Source organism: Oncorhynchus mykiss, chromosome 4 (genome assembly GCF_013265735.2).
Source record: "Oncorhynchus mykiss isolate Arlee chromosome 4, USDA_OmykA_1.1, whole genome shotgun sequence".
Classification (NCBI taxonomy): domain Eukaryota; kingdom Metazoa; phylum Chordata; class Actinopteri; order Salmoniformes; family Salmonidae; genus Oncorhynchus; species Oncorhynchus mykiss.
The window spans coordinates 21,310,743-21,330,275 of NC_048568.1; the positions used below are offsets into that span (position 1 = coordinate 21,310,743).

General features: G+C 39.8%; 3 protein-coding genes and 1 non-coding gene across 12 annotated transcripts in view; 1 reads left to right on the plus strand and 3 right to left on the minus strand.

The window, feature by feature from the left end:
- Window positions 1-1,171: 1,171 nt before the first annotated feature.
- Window positions 1,172-2,708, minus strand: LOC110522295 (MADF and BESS domain-containing protein). Of its 2 annotated transcripts, none has more exons than XM_036975874.1 (2): window positions 2,312-2,708; window positions 1,172-1,972 (listed from the first exon to the last, which is right to left on the minus strand). In XM_036975874.1, exons 1-2 carry the CDS (start codon window positions 2,445-2,447, stop codon window positions 1,413-1,415), a joined length of 696 nt encoding a protein of 231 aa, XP_036831769.1. In that variant the 5' UTR covers window positions 2,448-2,708; the 3' UTR covers window positions 1,172-1,412. The 2 variants fall into 2 exon arrangements, with proteins under 2 accessions (XP_036831769.1, XP_021456241.1); XM_021600566.2 differs by having other exon boundaries at window positions 1,172-1,915; window positions 2,312-2,706.
- Window positions 2,709-3,141: 433 nt separating this feature from the next.
- On the plus strand, window positions 3,142-3,223 carry trnas-gcu. The gene has a single exon. It is a non-coding gene; the product is annotated as a tRNA-Ser (tRNA).
- Window positions 3,224-3,388: 165 nt separating this feature from the next.
- On the minus strand, window positions 3,389-5,299 carry LOC110522296 (protein FAM177A1). Of its 5 annotated transcripts, none has more exons than XM_021600569.2 (6): window positions 5,245-5,299; window positions 5,026-5,089; window positions 4,563-4,700; window positions 4,405-4,459; window positions 4,229-4,323; window positions 3,389-3,875 (listed from the first exon to the last, which is right to left on the minus strand). In XM_021600569.2, the coding sequence occupies exons 2-6, from the start codon at window positions 5,044-5,046 to the stop codon at window positions 3,690-3,692; spliced, it is 495 nt and encodes a 164-aa protein (XP_021456244.2). In that variant the 5' UTR covers window positions 5,047-5,089; window positions 5,245-5,299; the 3' UTR covers window positions 3,389-3,689. The 5 variants fall into 5 exon arrangements, with proteins under 5 accessions (XP_021456244.2, XP_021456243.2, XP_021456246.2 ...); XM_021600568.2 differs by having other exon boundaries at window positions 5,230-5,296; XM_021600571.2 differs by having other exon boundaries at window positions 4,563-4,664; window positions 5,245-5,288.
- A 170-nt stretch (window positions 5,300-5,469) lies between these two features.
- LOC110521057 (BRO1 domain-containing protein BROX) overlaps window positions 5,470-19,533 on the minus strand; it is a 36,467-nt gene continuing 22,403 nt past the window's right edge. For 2 of the 4 annotated variants that reach the window (XM_036975873.1, XM_036975872.1), the window contains exons 2-12: window positions 12,506-12,612; window positions 12,237-12,333; window positions 9,513-9,608; window positions 9,281-9,353; window positions 8,865-8,970; window positions 8,564-8,653; window positions 8,341-8,426; window positions 8,157-8,238; window positions 7,899-8,049; window positions 7,647-7,806; window positions 5,470-7,463 (exon numbers count right to left, since the gene is read on the minus strand). In XM_036975873.1, the coding sequence (XP_036831768.1) occupies window positions 7,377-7,463; window positions 7,647-7,806; window positions 7,899-8,049; window positions 8,157-8,238; window positions 8,341-8,426; window positions 8,564-8,653; window positions 8,865-8,970; window positions 9,281-9,353; window positions 9,513-9,608; window positions 12,237-12,333; window positions 12,506-12,578 (1,101 nt within the window). In that variant the 5' untranslated portion in view covers window positions 12,579-12,612 and the 3' untranslated portion in view covers window positions 5,470-7,376. The other 2 variants (XM_036975870.1, XM_036975871.1) reach the window with 2 other exon arrangements.

Genomic DNA, 19,533 nt, shown 5'->3' on the forward strand with positions numbered 1-19,533 from the left:
TTAACCTACAGTATACAGTGCATTCAGAAAGTATTCAGACCACTTTAATTTTTCCACATTTTTTTGTATTACAGCCTTATTCTAAAATGTATTAAATAGTTTTTCCCCCTAATCACTCTACACACAATATTCTATAATGACAAAGTGAAAACAGGATTTTAGCAATATTTGCAAATGTATTAAAAATAAAAAACAGAAATACCTTACCTTGATTCTCGAAATTGAGCTCAGGTGCATCCTGTTTCCATTGATCATCCTTGAGATGCTTCTACAACTTGATTGGAGCCCACCTGTTATACATTCTATTGATTGGACATGATTTGGAAAGGCACACACCTGTCTATATAAGGTCCCACAGTTGACAATGCATGTGAGAGAAAAAAACCAAGCCATGAGGTCGAAGGAATTGTCCTTAGAGCTCAGAGACAGGATTGTGTTGAAGCACAGATCTGGAGAAGGGGACAAAAACATTTCTACTGTGAAGGTTCCCATGAACACAGTTGCCTCCATCATTTGAAAATGAAAGAAGTTTGGAATGATTGGTTACATCAATATTTGTCTTACATTAAATAAATCATAGTTTGAAAGAATAGCTGTGAAATAAATTGCATAAAGAAGGGACCAGGAAATCTGGTCACAATGCAGACAGTGGATGGATAACAGAATGGAGACAATATCAGGACAGAGAACCCATGTTAGCACCAGGTATAAATGGGGCTATAGAGGGGCGTTGGGATTGAGCTGGTACATACCGAAGCAGTGCCGTAGATTGGTTTAAGTGTCCAAGTGAACCAGAGAGGCCCTTTAGCACTTGATAGTTTTTCTGCTATGGTGTAGACTACAGTGCTGCTGACACGTGGGATGTTACATAACCAGTTCAGAGTGCCTTCCCATGCAAACCAGTGTTAGTTAACAATAACAGGTTAAGCTCAGTCCAAAAAGGAAACTGATGGTGGACAACACTCCTTGGCTGGAGAAATAACTTTTTTTCTTTGACAGTGACTGCCCCCACCTGGTAAGTATTGAAAAGTACCCCTCTCTGCATTCAAAACAAATACGACTTGTGTTGGCGCTTCTTCCCTCACCTCCTGGATTTTCAATGATTCTTATAATGTTTAACCTTGCTCAACTGGTAGCATCACATTTGCTAACGGTTTCCAATCGCATCAGCCCAGGGTGAAGAGTTAGTTTTATTATTTTGAACATGTGGGAGAATTGCTCACAGACAAAGTAAGCAATTCAGGCCCTCAAATGTTGAAAGCGTTTATTTGTTAACAATTGACTTTGCAATAACCATAATTAGGCATAGTATCAAACTGAATATAGAACAATAGTTGATAACAGGACAAAATGAAGGCTTGTGCTTTACAAAACCTTGGAAACAGAATTGAGGGCGGGGGCTGGGCAGTGGGTTATTGGAATGCTGCTTCATGTAGAAGTTGGTGTATTTTCAATTTTACAGCACTCTTCTTTCTATGGGGGAGCTTCCTAAGATACGGGAGCAAACTAAAGAAGAACATCTCATCCTCTATGTCCTCCAGTCCGTCCATCCCATCCATCTGCCACCTCCTCTTCCGGCTGGGCCCATTGGATCCCGACACAGTGTCAGGAGAGGAAGCATCCTCATCGTCTGCCTGGCCCCCCTCGATCTCATGGATAATGTAGGCTGATTTATCGTCCACACCTTCTGTGGCACTTTCCCTGTTCCTCTCCCTTTCCTCCTCCAAGTCATCTGTGGTGTCTCCTTGCAAGCCCTTGGGCTGGATGAAGGGGGTAAGGAAGGACATGCTTCTGCTGTGCATCCAGGTCTTCTTGTGAATGTCCAGCTCCCCAGATGCTCTCCTCTGCTGCTCAGCCCGCTTGAATTTGACAAAAGTGTCCCTCAGGTTCTTCCATTTATTCCGACAGTCATCCACTAAACACCCCAAATGACACGTAACACAAAAAGAAGAGGGGAGTGGGGTCAGGATATCTGCATCGAACACAAATAGAGCAATCTCAATCAGACCTATGGATAGTCTGATCATGATTAAAATACACACATGACATTTCTTGAATGTTATGTAAACATGTATTTATTCCTAATTTACCTTATTGCAGGGATCACATTGTTGTTTTATTTGAGGGATAACAATTTGCAGGTAGCTAACTAGCTAAGGATGTAGCTAGGTACGTAGCTACATAGGTGAGAGAAAGTTTGGTCAACAACAGTTCAAGTAGCTAGGTAGCGATAGTTAGCTAGTTGGCTAGCTTACTAGCTAACGTTAACTGGGTAGTTAGCAAGCTATTGCTAGCAGCAAGCTGACCTTACCAGGCATTTCCACTTGCAGACTTACAGCCCTCCATGCCCTTGCCTTTCTCTGTGAGTCCCTGTATGAGTTTAAAGTTACGTTATACAACTCAGGGTAATCCGAAACAGCCGAAATGATTCTGTCAGCCATTTGCATGTTAGCTTTCAAAGCACTCGCTGATGCTACTACTCGCTTTGAATTCAAAGACAGTGCGCATGCGTATCAAATGTTTTCCAAACGCTGATAGGTTAAACTTGAAACGCTTGCTTGCTGGCTAAAAGCCTTTACATGGTCTGTCTGATCTCTGCATTGGCTGTGCAGCATTTACGAAGATATGGCCTCTGCTGAAGTCAGAGCATTCACACTTCTTGCGTCCCGCTGGGCAGCCGTGAAGGAAGTTGACAAGGAAGTGAATTTGTGTTTATACAGGACCTCCCGCACTCACCTACCGTCAACCAATCATGTCAATGCAGAGCTATACGTAGCCCTCCACATTGTTACATCATTTGAGAGGCGCACAGCGATGCGGTACAGAGCTCAATTTGGCCTCTGCATTCCTCCAGAGGCTCTATAATTGCGTCACACCATCCATACGGTGCCTCCACCACATTTCAGATCAAGCATAAATTGACTAAATTAGCTACCACAATGCTTGAGACAGATGTAACTAACTAGCTAAAACAAATAGATTGTATTTATGAAAATCAAAACAGAACAATTCTAAAATGCAACGTTAAATGTTGCGAAAAATACAAAACAAACAAACATGCAGTAGCATTTGCAGCCGGATAAAAATGATGTAGTTCATGTTGTTTGATAAAGCTAACTGTTTTACGACAGGAAACACTACGACGAGGTGGCCGAGTGGTTAAGGCGATGGACTGCTAATCCATTGTGCTCTGCACGCGTGGGTTCGAATCCCATCCTCGTCGATTATTTTTTATCCCTTGCCAAAGTGTACAGTCATCAGTAATACACAGCAATTAAGTATGTTCTGTGCTATCCAGAATATTTTGTCGATATTTGCACGCATAATGTACAAAACACATTTAGTCAGAAATTCATTTAAATTGAAGGCATGCATGGAACATGTATACTGCATGTTTTTAATTAACATTTCAGAATGGTATTAATATAGTCAGATAAAGTGCAATACAGTAGAAATCACAGAGGAACACCAACAAATACACACAGCAATATAAATATTTGCTCTCTTAGTTTGTTAGCACAACAAGTGCAATGCCTACTATTGTTTTACTATTTTTCCTTTAGTTTATTTAGCTTTTTTTTTTACTTACATTTTTTTTGCATTGTTTGTTGAGTTGTAAGTAAGCATTTCACGGTAATTCAGCGCATATGGCAAATAACATTTGATTTGTTTATTAGCCTAGTTCTTTTTCAGTGCTCATTATCATCTTGATAACCCATGTTGTGGGATCCTGTCGTTCTGTGCTCAGTGGCTTGAGAACCAGCTGGGACTCCTTGGGAGCATGTGGCACCATATTCACTGCTCATCCTCAAAGAAAGGTGACTTCTCTCCCTTCTTTTCTCATAGGAGCATTCGGTGTCTTTACTGCCTGTGTTCTAGAAGGGAACAAAACTAGCTTAAACATTTTTCAATTCGGTTCAGAAAAAGAGTTATGTTTGAGTGTGACTGCTAAATTATTAAAGTTAGTGTATGTTTAACCAAGAATTTGACTGAAGATTGGAAACAAATGCATATGTGGTCTACATTTCTGACTATGTTGTGCAGGCTTTATGTGTCGGTCCAGAAACTTTTCCTGACCACTTTACCTGACCAGAAAACAACTCCGGGGCTTAGTGCCTATCACCAGGTTGTACCTAGTCAACTCACATGGTCAGGAAAAACTCATGACTCTTATGTGATCAAGAAAGACTCCTGGCCGTATGTGTGTGTAATGTTTTATGTACCTTACCTTGTTATCACTCTGATGTTCATCTACAGCATACTGGTATTTGGCAGTGTTGAGACCAAGTAGACCAGCCAGTTTTTCCCCAAGAAAATCACAAGCTGAAGGAAAAAACATGTTATGTAAGACAATGCTTTCAAAAAAATTGTTTCAAGAGCACACATGAATGGAATGCAACTTACTGCGCAATGACTTCCTGCCCAGAGACAAAGTAAAAGCTCTCCATGGGAGTTTGGGCTAAAACACACACACAGATTAGTGCTGCATTCCAACTGTGCTCATGGACTAAACATTATTTATACTAAGAATCAAAATCTTAACTGTTTGAACACTTCCCTACCATGTCTTCAGGCTCCCTAAACACCTCCTCTTGTAATGTATCCTCCTCCTCACTGTCATCTTCCTCCAGAGTCTCACCGCTGGCGAAATGGATGACCCTCCTCTGCAGGGATAGTGAAAGACCTCTGAACTGTCTCTCCTGAATGTCAGGACCCCGAGAGACACACACTGTTAATAACCCCATATCCTCTCATACCTGTCCTGCATAAACAATTCAGAAAACATAAGGTCTGTGGTTGTGCTTGATAATGGTGTGTGTGCGTACTACATTAGCTTATGATAAGCAATTTCTACTGACGCCATCTATTTGCCAAGGGATAGTCTTAAAGGGCTATTAGTATGTTCCATACAGGAAGCAATCATAAAAGTAGCTCTGAATTGGGATACTGAAGACGTATTTATAAAGAAATGGCTGTAACCTTATGACAGGTAAGCCCTTTAGCCTACATATGAACAGCACTTACTTCCTTGAAACTGTCCCTCATTCTTCACACTGAATAAATGATTTTCCTTTCCTTGTGCTGCTGCCTGTAGAGCAAAAAAAATGTCTCAGCTCAGAGTACATACATTTCCTCCACTCTGATGGCACTGGAATGGTCAATCAAGGCAACAGAAAAAAAGCAAGATACTCGGTCCTACATTAGTTTGAAACCTGATACTCAACACACCAGAAACATGCTTACTGTGTTCACCAGTCAGAGACTGCGGTCATTGGATGACAGGCTACTAATTTCAGTTTTCTTGTAAGGCTGAGGGTTGGGCTTGTTCCACTGTGTAGAATTTCAAGGTTTATTGTTAACTGCTATATGCAGTGATGTTGTTCCTCTGGCTAATGATACTTGAGTGCAGCACACACACACACACCCTGTTCTTACATCAGAAAATAAGTGTTTGATTGCGACATAAAATAGTAACCCAAGGTTTCTTGACATTTTATTTTAAACATTTTCCATGAAGGGCACCATTAGATGAAGAGTAATGACCTTCAGGTTGACTTGTGTAAACATTGTTATGATACAGCAAACTGTTTTCATAAATGTGTTAATTAAAAATAAATCTAATTGGTCCTTAAATGTGAAAATGAATTGTTCCAATAATAAAAAGTAATTTCTGTGTGACTATTAAGATTTAAAGTGCAAAGGCATTATAATGTGCTTTGAGGTTGAACAGAAAGATTTCACAATTTTCTTAATTGATTGGCAAGTTACTATACCATACTGGAGGTTACGTTTTCCCCTATTGTACCTCCTCAGTAGATGCTAGCTGTCATTAACATATTTTCAAAAACAACTCTTAGGCAACTACAGCAAATCAGTACTCTAAAAACTACAGTAATATGTATATCATTGTCATTTACAGATAAAACAAACATTTGTAATTCATTTGATTAATTTACAGAATATAACAAAAGATATGGTAGGAGAAAATCCAAAGAAAAACCAAACTGATTTTTTTTTTGAGAGAGACCATCTTCTTAGAAATGCAAGAGAAAGGTCATATTGAATATTAGCTCCCTGGATGCAATTCCTATGGCTTCCACAGGGTGTCAGCAGTTTAAGTTCAAGGTTTCAGGCTTGTAACTAAAAACAAATGAGAAATATCAGTTTTAGAAGGACACGTCTTGGAAATTTGAGTTTGGGCGCACCATGAAGACATTACACACCTGCTAAAACCGGTTTCCTATTGAACACTTCTTTCCGAAATAAATATTATAGTTTGATTACTGAGGAGTAAATAGAAACGCATTTTGACTCGTTGAAACAAAGTTTAGGGGTAGATTTTCAGATTCTTTTCTCTGCAAGTTGAACGAGTGGATTACTCAAATCGATGGCGCCAACTAAACTGACTTTTTGGGATATAAAGAAGGATATCATTTACCAAAACGACACTACATGTTATAGCTGGGACCCTTTAGATGACAAATCAGAGGATGATTTTCAAAAAGTAAGATAATATTTAATCGTTATATGTGAACATATGAAACCTGTGCCGGTGGAAAAATATTTTGAATTGCGCGCCCTCCAGTTTCACCGGAAGTTGATCCTTTAGACCAGCAACCATGGCCACTAGTCAGAGTTTTTTTTAAAACACATTTCTGAGCGTCAGGAAGACCTACATCACCTTCCATATGGCACAATGTTATGGAACGTTCAAAGGTTTCGTGTAAAACAGGCCTGCTCCTCTCTCATGTAGAGTCGTCATTATATTTAGAACATCGAGCTTTCCTGAGAACTTCCAAGATGATGTTCCATGTTCCTACTGAACAGCCAGCCTTGTTCAGGTTATTTTGACCCAATACATGCACCGCCTCAAGTCTCCAATAAAGAAGGGAATATTAAACAATGGTTATTATCATAAATACAGGCCATACCCAGCAATGACTAGCCTTGGGTATGAATAATGTGATCCTGTGTGTACAGTGTCCTTTCAGTTGCAAAAAAACTGTAATTCAATTAGAGAATCTCAGCGATTGAAAAATAAAATTGAAAACATACAAATGATTGGATAATCATCGTGGAGTGTTATAAGTTCTTACTATATTAATTGTCCGTTTCTTAAAGGACAGCAAAAAATAAATATCCAAAATCCCCAACAGGACTAGTGAGAACATATAAAGTCTGACCCAATAATATTTGATCATGAACATAAAAAAAATAGAAAACAACTATGTATAAAATGAACTACAACAGATGGTCATGCTACTGTAAATCACTGATCATAAAACACTACAGATAAAACAAACCAATGCATCAATAAATCCATGCAGTCATGTTTTTCTTGTCACCCCCCCCCCCCCCCCCCCCCCTCCCCCAGTTTATGATATGACGCAGCCTGTATCTTTCTGAGGCTTCAAATCTGGTTCCTTCATTGGCTTAACCTCTTCTTCCTGCTTGGGTTTGGCCTGCAATCAAAATGGCCAGAGAGAAAAATGTGAAACCATTTGTTCCAGAACCAGACAAGCAAATTAACAAAATCCTTTGTGTTTTTACATGATTATTATCAGTAACATGACAAAATATGTGAAGACAAAGCTATAGTAACCAAATTATATCTGTTGCAGTGCCAAATGTCTGAGCAGCATTACCTTCTCAGCTTTGGCCCCCTTGGTGAGGTCAAAAGTGGTGTAGACTTCAGGGGTGCACTGCTCGCTGACGGCTGGGAACTCAAAGGATATTGGCTCAGCCAGGCCATAGCTAGCCTTCAGCTCTAGCTGGGGCACCTCGGCTGGGACCTTGTGAAAGTATCTGGAGCAATGAAATTTGTATAAATGCTACAACTACTTACTGTTATTTACTATACACAAATAAATGTTATTCTGGATGTGTGTGTGACTCACATGAATCCATTTTCTCTCTCGCACTTTTGCAATGTATTTTTGATCAGGCCACCCAGCGTGGTGAAGAAGAGCTGCTCAGAGGGCTTGGCTGTGCTACCCGGCCCTTTGGTCTGACGGTACTCTTTGCACAGAGCCTCGGCTCTGGAGTAGCCTAAACACAGCAAGCATGCGGTATAAGTGTTTGCAATTGTTAAGATGAAGAGACATCTGTGTAGTGCTTCAAAAATGCAAAACACAATCTAGCACAGAAATACCAACACTTTTCTGCTTCTTGGAGAGATTTTATTGACTCGCCACACTTGTCGCTCGCGAGGAGAGTTTGTCCATGGTAGCAATATGCCTGGAAGTGACAAATAATAGCATCATTAGAATTAGTATCTTAGCATTTACAGAACAATCAAAAACAAACAAACTCAACTGTCTAGACTGCTCAAGGACATACATAGGCCATGTAGAAGTGCTGTTTCAGCTGGAGGTAATTCCTCCACTTACTGCTGCACTCTGGTTCCAGGGTGTTCAGTGTGTGGTCTGTGAAGACCGAGAGGATAACATTATTTTGAGTGACCAGCAGGACAAACAGAGGTTAGATCAAGACATTCCTATATAAGATCATTACAAAAAATGAAACAAAGTCAGGATGTGACAGGAAACCCCTAAATACTTACCAGCTTTCTGGTAGAAGTTTGCGGTCTCGAAGGCCAAGGCTGCAATGAGAGTGGCGTTATGCTTGAGTTCAATCGCTCTGGCAATCGTCACTGCAAACATCAAAAATTAAGTTAACAACTGCTGATATAATTTTACAGCATTATGATATCCTAGGTAAGTCCTGTTCTCACTCAGTGTAATCCCACATACACACTGCCATGAGATTGTCATAAGACTCCAGAGTTTTCTCTGCCAAGACACGTTGTCAGCTCCTGACCCTAATAATTATGCAGAGAAGTGGACTGAGTCCAGTGTAGCTACCTTCCTGTGCCTCTGCTTTGCACTGGACCATGTAGGTGTCCATGACTCTGGGGTCTAGGTCCCGGCCCTTCTCCGCTGGGGTGATGAGGCGGGGGATGTGGACCTCCTACAGGAGAGAGACCAGAGAGGAGGACGGGTCTGCTGCCAGACACAACCATGCACCAACAACCAGCAACTTGGGTTCAGGTTGATGATACTGTAATGTATTCACATTGTTCACCATGTGTTGAGGTTAATGTAAAGTGGGCAATATGGGAACCATAGTTGATGGGTTTATCAGTGTGTGTGTGTGTTTTTTTTTTTTTACTTGCTGATTATCTCACTATGCAAAGTGACTTTAGGTGTCTTGAAAAGCATTTAAAATAAAACATTAATATAATTATTGTCATTATACAGAGACAAAATAAGCTAATCACCTTGAGGTGCTTGAAAATCCCAGCAGCAAATTTCAGGCTCCTGTGGACATCTTTTGCTTCTACCTCAGTTATACTGAAAAGGGGTGAAAATTAGAATGTTAATATGTTCCCTTTACAATATTGATATGTCAATGGAACAAGTGTGAAATGACATCAAGGTCATAAATGACCTTTCTTGCATAATGAGATATATTGTATGAGAATAAATTAGTAAAGTAGAAAATAAACATACTTTTCCTTTCCTGCAAGTCTTGAGGCAAACTTGGCGTGCCAAATTGCAACATTGAAGGCCATGGAGACCAGTTCAAAAACAGCATCTTGTTGGGCACTAAAGGGACAATGGGACAGGATGTTAATAACAATAATAGTATTGGAGAGAGACCGTGTATTTCAATAATGGACGGAAACATCTGTTTGAGGTGAGAGAACTAAATAAAATATTGAGCCTGAGTAATGAAGTAATAACACATTTATAAAATGTCAGCTGGAAATACAAAAGAACCAAGACAAGGCTATAGGTAGTTCTCAATTAAACGTCACAATACAGTGAAGAGCATTTGATTTAGTTGCTGGGTGGCAAGGAGAACCCCAGCATAGTCAGAACTACACATTTACAATTATTCTACATTTAGCTCTATCAGAGCATGCAACTGCCAGCTTTTCATGTTCAGTAAACATTAATTTATCTTGTAAACTTTGATTTGTGAGGATAGCCTATCCATTGCATTCGGAAAGTATTCAGACCCCTTGACTTTTTCCACTTTGTTACGTTAGTCTTATTCTAAAAAATGCTAAATTATTTTTTCCCCTCAATCTACACACAATACCTCATAATGACAAAACAAAAACAGGTTCAGACATTTTTGCAAATGTAATAAAAAAGTTAAATATCACATTTACATAAGAAGAACTCAGACCATTTACTCAGTACTTTGTTGAAGAACCTTCGGCAGCGATTAAAGCCGAGTCTTCTTGGGTATGACGCTACAAGCTTGACACACCTGTATTTGGGGAGTTTATCCTACTTTTCTCTGCAGATCCTCTCAAGCTCTGTCAGGTTGGATGGGGAAGGTCGCTGCACAGCTATTTTCAAGTCTCTCCAGAGATGTTAGATCAGGTTCAAATCAAGGCTCTGGCTGGGCCACTCAAGGACAATCAGAAACCCTGCGTTATCTTGGCTGTGTGCTTAGGGTTGTTGTCCTGTTGGAAGGTGAACCTATGCCCCAGTCTGAGGTTCTGAGCAGGTTTTCATCAAGGATCTCTCTGTACTTTGCTCTGTTCATCTTTCCCTCGATCCTGACTAGTCTCCCAGTTCCTGCCGCTGAAAAACATCCACACAGCATGATGTCACCACCATGCTACATTTTTTGGTACTCTTCCCCAGATCTGTGTCTCGACACAATCCTGTCTCTGAGCTCTACAGACAATTCTTCAACCTCATCGCTTGGTTTTTGCTCTGACATGCAGCGTCAACTGCGGAACCTTATATAGACTAGAGGTCGACCGATTAATCGGAATGGCCGATTAATTAGGGCCAATTTCAAGTTTTCATAAGAATCGGTAATCAATATTTTTGGACACCGATTTGTAGATTATTAGTACATTTTTTTTACACCTTTATTTAACTAGGCAAGTCAGTTAAGAACACATTCTTATTTTCAATGACGGCAGAGGAACGTTGGGTTAACTGCCTTGTTCAGGGGCAGAACGACAGATTTTTACCGTGTCAGCTCGGGGATTCGTTTTTGCAACCTTCCGGTTACTAGTCCAACGCTCTAACCACCTGCCTTACATTGCACTCCACGAGGAGCCTGCGTGGCAGGCTGACTACCTGTTACACGAGGGCGTTAAGAAGCCAAGGTATGTTGCTAGCTAGCATTAAACTTATTTTATAAAAAAAACAATCAATCTTAACATAATCACTAGTTAACTATACATGGTTGATGATATTACTAGTTTATCTAGCGTGTCTTGCAAATTGAACACTGCACCGTATTGTGGCGTTTTATTGATAACGACCTATTGTACTGTAACTAACACCTTGACTGACATTTACTGTATGTTGTATGTGTAGAGCGCTGACTGTGGGGCTGATGGGGGTAACTAACCACCTCTGTGAAACCACCTATGGGCTAGCAGGCTTTACCTTGGGGTGTTTCCTTGAAATAATCGATGCGGTGCCTGTTAATTTCTCATTGAATCACAGCCTACTTCGACAAATGGGTGAAGATTTAACAAGCACATTTGCGAAAAAAGCACTGTCGTTGCACCAATGTACCTAACCATAAACATCAATACCTTTTTTTAAAACCTGCATATTTAAACCTGCATATTTAGTTAATATTGCCTGCTAACATGAATTTCTTTTAACTAGGGAAATTGTTACTTCTCTTGCGTTCCTTGCAAGCAGTCAGGGTATATGCAGCAGTTTGGGCTGCGTGGCTCATTGCGAACTGTGGGAAGTCCATTTACTCCTAACAAAGGCCGTAATTTTGACTGGTACTGTATATCGTGAGGCTACACTGATGGATCTGAAATTACTTGATCATTTGATGTTTACTGACCATGAAAAGCATGCAGTTACTTGTTGTATAACTCTGATGACAGAGCAAAATTTGCACAGTTGTTTTGCATGGAATAATCAGAAATGTGTAGTTCTGACTATGCTCTTCAAGAGGTAATATTACAACAAAATAGTGAATTTTTTTTTAACAATCCCTTAAATGACACGCAGTTGTCAATGTTTTTAGCAGAGCTGGGAGTCTCCTTTCCCCGCAGCAGGCAAATTGAACACTCTGCACCGTATTGTGGCGTTTTGTTGATAACGACCTATTGTACTGTAACTAACACCTTGACTGACATTTACTGTATGTTGTATGTGTAGAGCGCTGACTGTGGGGCTGATGGGGGTAACTAACCACCTCTGTGAAACCACCTATGGGCTAGAAGGCTTTACCTTGGGGTGTTTCCTTGCAAAGTGTCAGTCCACTTGAAGTTCTGCATGAACCGAAGCTTGTTCTCTTGTTTGGTGCCATCCAGAGATGCAATGAATCCTATGTCATGTCAAGCAATCAAAAGACCAGAAACAGATTATTAATAGAAAAAAAAAGGAATAGTGATGCATGATGAGCAGCGTGTAGAGAGACCATACAAAAACACTATAAAAAACAGTGAGCACTGTTAAAGACAGAGTAGAAAAGGCATAAACAAACAGCACAAGTTCACCTTGTAAGAGTGAGAAATAAGTATCTGTGGCATTTTTCATGATCTCGGGATCGCAGGTGGTATCTGTGAACATCTCCAAGAGTCTAGCCCTCGATGTCCTCAAGTCACTATTGAGGAGAGAAATATAAGAGAAATATCAACTGACCCTTCGCTAAGCCCCGCAGCAGAATTTTGGGCAACCAATCACAGTGCTCCAATGGATAGCAACTGTTGTCGAGTCAGACACCTTGGATGCGCTCATGTTTAAATCGCATGAAAGCCAGTGAGGGGTAAGGCAAAACCGGAGAGTTTTCTTTAAAAATAAATGTTTAAATGGCTAAATAGTTGAACAGTGCACCAGGAGTACTTGCTACTCTGATTCCTGAAATGCAGAGCCTGTGGTTGGAGTATTTTTTTATCCAAAATTATACTTGTTACATTGTTTGCCACCTCAGCTGGTTAGCTAGCTGTCTCATTGACTGCCAAACATTGCTAATGCTAGCTGGAGAACCACTTACTATAACTTGTTTTCTCAAAATGTATGTTAGCTAGCTAAGTTAAATGTTATGAATACAACTCCCATGTTGTCGACATCATAATACAATTTGAGAGCACTAGTTAGCTCCAAAAGTGGTGTCATGACGTGGCTTTCTTTGGGTATAGCGAGTACCATCCCCCTCTCTCTCACACCACCTCTCTCTTCCCCCTACACCCAGGCTCTGTTATCTCAGGTCGTACATTCCTGGAGGAGACCCTCTTCCCTCCCGGCCATGCAGTATAGAGAGAGAGGGTTCACAGTAGAACAAAGGAACTTCTTCTACCTCACAGAACTTGAGAACTGAACAAAATCCATGTTTTGGAGAATATGTAAACGGTCGGTGGAGAATCCAGCTACAACCTGTCCATTTTGTCAAATGTTTGTGACCTCATGATAGACAATACAGCCACAATACCATAACTCTGTTTATACAAGAGTCTCCGTTATGAGATTTGCATCTAATTATTGTATAAAATGAATGAGTAAAGATTAAACTATTTGCGAAATGATGTAATGCGATTTTAAACTGTTTAATGAAAGAGTTAAATTTGAAAGGGAATTGGATTCCAAGTCATTGGCCCGCCCCATGAAAACAGACATTGATCTGGCGTCATGGGACAGCCCATTTCTGCTGTTCCGAATATAAACCCCACCTGGAAAAGCCCGTTTCAGACCAAGCGTACCTCGATTACCGAGAGGGCTAAGGTTTGAGTAGAGACCATGCATTCCCTCGGTTTTTGAATTCCTAACCAAACCACGTGGAACATTGGCTACACTGGTGGGAATGGTTCAACTCTGAGACTATCAATCCCGACAGAATAAGAACAAATCTTCGATACGAATTACTAGTCTGCAGCTAGAATTTTTGTTGACTGAATGCGAAGACCGACAAAACATCTATACTATAGGAACATTTCTGAATGGACTCTGAAGTATCCAAAAGACTTCATGGGAGAGAGAAGTTCAGATTAACTTTCCAACAGAAAGAAGGATGATTCCAACAGAGATCATGAAGACACACTGAGTGTAAATATATAATTTATTGATTGCAATTATTCCCGAATGAGTGAGCGTTCATGTGCAAAGGATTAGCATTTCAATTATAATTATCAACTGTGTAGTGTCTTTTGTCTTTCGCGCCCTTCTCAGCCGCTTTGTCTACCAAGCGTCATATCAGTTTAGCCCACTAGGGCACATCCCCTATCATTTCCTTGTAACCATATCTACTTTGTTTGCTTGTTTATGCATTTCTGTGATTATTTAGTTAGTTAGTAAATAAATGATTAAGACAATTGATGTATGGATGATTCATAGTGAAGGCTGGGTTCGTGCAGATAACCAACAATTTACGACGTTTGGAATTAGACTAACGTGAGGTAAATAATAATTAATTAATTAGAAGACTAATTGATCAGATATTAAAATATCTAAAAGGTTATATTAGGAAAATTATAACTAATCTGAAGATTTTCCTTGGTGCCCCGACTTCCTAATTAATTACATTTACATGATTAGTTTAATCACGTAACAATAATTACAGAAAATTGATTTGATAAAAATAACAGTCTTCACTTTAATGATGCCAAAGACACGACAGTGGCTAGCTTTGACTGTATGCTGACAGTGAATTCAGAGCAATGGCTAGCTACTAGAAGGCGACCGATTAATTGGCATGGCCGATTTCAAGTTTTCATAACAATCAGTAATCAGCATTTTTGGAAGCCGATTATGGCCGATTACATTGCAATCCACAAGGAGACGGCGTGGCAGGCTGACCACCTATTACACAAGTGCAGCAAGGAGATAATGATGAAACGTGTTCAATTTGGTTTAAATAATGCAAAAAAAAAAGTGTTGGAGAAGTAAAAGTGCAATATGTGCCATGTAAGAAAGCTAAAGTTTAAGTTCCTTGCTCAGAACATAAGAACATATGAAAGCTGGTGGTTCCTTTTAACATGAGTCTTCAATATTCCCAGGTAAGAAGATTTAGGTTGTAGTTATTATAGGAATAATATGACTATTTATCTCTATACCATTTGTATTTTATATACCTTTGACTATTGGATGTTCTTAAAAGCACTTTAGTATTGCCAGTGTAACAGTATAGCTTCCGTACCTCTCCTCGCTACGACCTGGGCTCGAACCAGGAACACAACGACAACAGCCACCCTCGAAGCAGTGTTACCCATGCAGAGCAAGGGGAACAACTACTCCAAGTCTCAGAGCGAGTGACGTTTGAAACGCTATTAGTGCGCACCCTGCTAACTAGCTAGCCATTTCACATCACATCGTTACACCAGCCTAATCTCAGGAGTTGATAGGCTTGAAGTTAAACAGCAGTGCTGCTGGCAAAATGCACCAAAAGTGCTGTTTGAATGAATGCTTACGAGCCTGCTGGTGCCTACCATCGCTCAGTCAGACTGCTCTACCAAATCATAGACTTAATTATAACATAATAACACACAGAAATGCGAGCCTTAGGTCATTAATATGGTCGAATCCGGAAACTATCATCAATCATTTTGCACGCCCAATTTCAGTTTTTGATTTGTTAAAAAAGTTTGAAATATCCAATAAATGTCGTTCCACTTCATGATTGTGTCCCACTTGTTGTTGATTCTTCACAAAAAAATACAGTTTTATATCTTTATGTTTGAAGCCTGAAATGTGGCAAAAGGTCGCAAAGTTCAAGGGGGCCGAATACTTTCGCAAGGCACTGTATGTATGAAAATAAAAAAATACATTTAAAATAAATAAAAACAAAATCTGCTTTTTTTGGTCCTCCAATAATCGGTACTGAAAAATCATAATTGGTCGACCTCTACTAGCTCCACTTAAGTGATAATGCCAGAGAAGCCGTTGCTTGGAGGATATATTGGCACGGGTGTTGTTAGGCTCGAGGCGAAGTTGAGGGCCGACAAACCGTGCCAATATATCCTCCAAACACCGGCTTCGAGGGCATTATCACTTTTATTCAAAATAATAATGATTGATATATTTTCTATTAAAAACGTTATTTTTATGAATGTATTCATACTATTTCATCCTTCCACAAGATATACAGTACCAGTCAAAAGTTTGTACACCTACTCAGTCAAGGGTTGTTGTTAATTTTTACTATTTTCTACATTGTAGAATAGGGGCATCTTCTGTATACCACCCCTACCTTATCACAACACAACTGATTGGCTCAAACGCATTAAGGACAGACAACAAGGCACACATGTTAATTGACATGCATTCCAGGTCACTACCTCATGAAGCTGGTTGAGAGAATGCCAAGAGTGTGCAAAGATGTCATCAAGGCAAAGTGTGGCTACTTTGAAGAATCTCAAATATAAAATATATTTTGATTTGTTTAAACACTTTTTTGGTTACTACATGATTCCATGTGTTATTTCATAGTTTTGATGTCTTCACTATTATTCTACAATACAGAAAATAGTACAAATTTAAAAAACAACCTTGAATGAGTAGGTGTGTCCAAACTTTTAACTGGTACTGTAGTCCCGACACAAATCTAGGGATGCTACCCAAGCCGGCTGGTAGTTTGTTCAATCGATTCCATTGCCAGAGACGTGACCCAATCGTTCAGTCTTTTTGTTCTGTATCTATGGACGTGACCCAGTTGTTCATTCTAAATTATCCATTGCCATACTGGCTGCTAACGTTCTTATCCCTTGCTTGCTAACTAGCCAACTATGGCTAACTTACAGTCACATCAAACAGTGCAGCCAGAACAACAACAAAGTAGCTGCATTTGCATGAGCAGTTTTCAAGTGACATTTATTTGGATACATCCATAACAATGAGCTAATGATGCGCGATTTCCCCGGCATATAAAATGTGCTCTCTCGTCCGGACACTTTTGTTCGAGAGCTAAACTACAAAAAAAAAAACATGAGCTGGCGCACACCCAGAAAATAGTTTGTGTGGAGGTGGTGACTAACGGCAAATAAACTATAAACAATCAAAATAAAGAAAGTCGCACACCCCATGTGTAATCTCCCAGCAATTTAATGGGTATTTACAGAGAGCTAGCCTACAACACAGCTAACACAATCACTTCAAACTAAAGCTGGAAAGACTTTAAACTACCTGCACTTCGTTTCATTTTACCTGTTTTCTATTGATAGTTCTTTGTATGTACCCATAAAATTATGATGATTCATGGTTTCGACTGGCTGACTAAAGCTGCCTACCTGTCTGTCGGTCTGTCTCCTCCCGACACGTTCATTACTACGGGACAGCTGGAGATCGAATTTGAATATTGAAACGTGTAAATGTCGAGAGACAGACAGCAAGGTTTGTACAAACCTCCGCTGGTGAAAACTAAATGTTAGTCTAAAATAAATGTAAGATAATGTCTAGAGGCTTTTTATAATGGAGATCAAGTTTATAAATTGCCTGGCTGGGCTGATGAGACAGTGGATTGCAGTGTCAGATGGAACAGAGTAAATAGGCAATTTAAATTAAAAAATTTAGCCGGTGGTAACTTGTGGAATAGACACCTGCTGGAATAGTAATGGCACTAAACTCCGCCATGGCTCGTTGGACAATGCCTATTTGGAAATTAATGCTTTTGGGGTTTTGGATAAACGCAGAAAATAAGGTCTGTGCTAAACACAGGCTTAGGCGATCTTATACGTGATGTTCTATGAGAAAATCTAAATCAGCTAAGAATTTAAGTAATAAAAAAAAAGCACATAAAGGCTTCATAATTCATAAAGGCCAGGTTAACTGACTGATATTATCTCATAGGACAAAAAGTATAAGATCTCCTAAGCCTGTGTTAACCTCACTTATTTTCTGCATTTATCCCAAAACCCGAGTCCACCTTGGGATAGTCTGAAAGAACCTGAGCAAACTAATTTCCTGCAAGCTGGCAAGCTCTATTAGGCTTCCTGGGAAAAATGTTGTAAGAGTAACCGAGGGGGGCAGGGCATAGCGAAGGGTCAATTGTCATTGAATGGATATCAATTGCAAAGTGTACACATGTACATACTTGCATATCTTATTTGCTGATGGGCTACCAGCAACTCCATAGAAGTTGAAGGAAACAGGTGCAGTTGCTTTCAATGGGTTTCGGTGGAACCAATGAGTCATTCTGTGGCTTGGATGGTAAAAGCTGGATGTCTGATAGATGAAGCAAAGGGAAAGGGACATCAATTAACAATATTCAAACATACATAATTGCATATAAATTGGCCTGATTTGATATGATAGTAAACGTATCTTACTTGTTGGCTGTGGCTTGATGACAACAATCAATGACGGTCTTGCCTTGACGTGTACACTGATGGCCTAGCAGCTAGCACAACTGCTTGGCTAAGCTTAGCTAGCTTCTCACTATGTAGGCTAGACGGGTGGGCATATTGCTAGAAGACGTATTGTAAACCTCTTCCATACTACATTGTTCGTATAATGTTACTAGATAGCTACCAACTCAACTAAATAGACGTGAATATTACTAAGGAGCTAGTCTGTAACCTAAACTAAATTATGGGGGGGGGGGGGGATTAGTCGGATTCCGTTGGTTTACTCTAGGAATCAAACAGAACGAGACGAGGACAGTCTTTACTGAAAATGTCCCATAGAAACTCTCGTTTTCGTTGCAAACGTTCCACGTTTGGAGTAAACGGTTCCGTTTGCAAAGACGTTTTGCAACGGAATACGACTAATGAATACCCACCCAAATGTGACAGCAGCAACTCCCAACTAGCTAGCTAATGTACTGTAGCTAACGTTAGCGACCTAGCTTTCGAATTACCTAATGGACAAATACGAAAATCTATAAACACAAGTCTAGTTTGTACAATATTATGGAAGTGATATTTACGAACCTTGGATCTGACAATCTGAAGATGCACTTCCGGAAATAAAGGCACAGAATGGATCTTGACCAGTGGAAAAAGCGTATTGAGTCATGTGACCACTTGCTGCTTCTTGGGACAGGTCTAGTATCCGCTTTTCTGCTTTAACTGTAACGTTAATACATTTTAATAAAAATTGTATAACTGATCACAGACCAGTTAAAACTATTGACTACCAAATAAACCCACTGATTGGAGAGCTTTGGGCATTTAATTTCCTCACATGAACATATCACATTCATAACCAGCCCATTTACAAACCATCACTTCTGAAGATTGGCATCACAGCCTACATTTTGTCTTACCATCTCATACTGTAGTTACATTTCTTTGGAGAATAAAAACCCACACTAGAGCAAATAGACAGATATGCTATCCAAATGCTTATGTATGAGTATTGTAATTTAAAGTAAAACATGGGCAGAAACACTATTTCAAGCCTTTGTCTGAACATAATTTCACAAATCCAATTAACATTTCCCAATAGGAATATTGCCACGTTCACGTGCAAGTCGGAACTAGGAAACTCAGAAATGGCCAACTTGCTACCTGGTTGTAGTTATACGGGTGCCACGTTCAACCAGTTAGCAAGTCGGACATTTCAGAGTTTCCTAGTTCCGACTAGCATGTGAATGCGT

Excerpts from the sequence above, each read along its gene's own strand:
- LOC110522296 (XM_021600569.2), bottom strand. The coding sequence starts at position 5,046 with ATGAGGGACAGTTTCAAGGAA. Across the intron at positions 4,701-5,025 it reads TGAGGGACAGTTTCAAGGAA|GAGAGACAGTTCAGAGGTCT; the intron begins GTAAGTGCTGTT and ends CCTGACATTCAG. Across the intron at positions 4,460-4,562 it reads TTAGGGAGCCTGAAGACATG|CCCAAACTCCCATGGAGAGC; the intron begins GTAGGGAAGTGT and ends TGTGTGTTTTAG.
- LOC110522295 (XM_036975874.1), bottom strand. The coding sequence starts at position 2,447 with ATGCAAATGGCTGACAGAATCATTTCGGCTGTTTCGGATTACCCTGAG. Across the intron at positions 1,973-2,311 it reads TCTGCAAGTGGAAATGCCTG|ATATCCTGACCCCACTCCCC; the intron begins GTAAGGTCAGCT and ends TGTTCGATGCAG.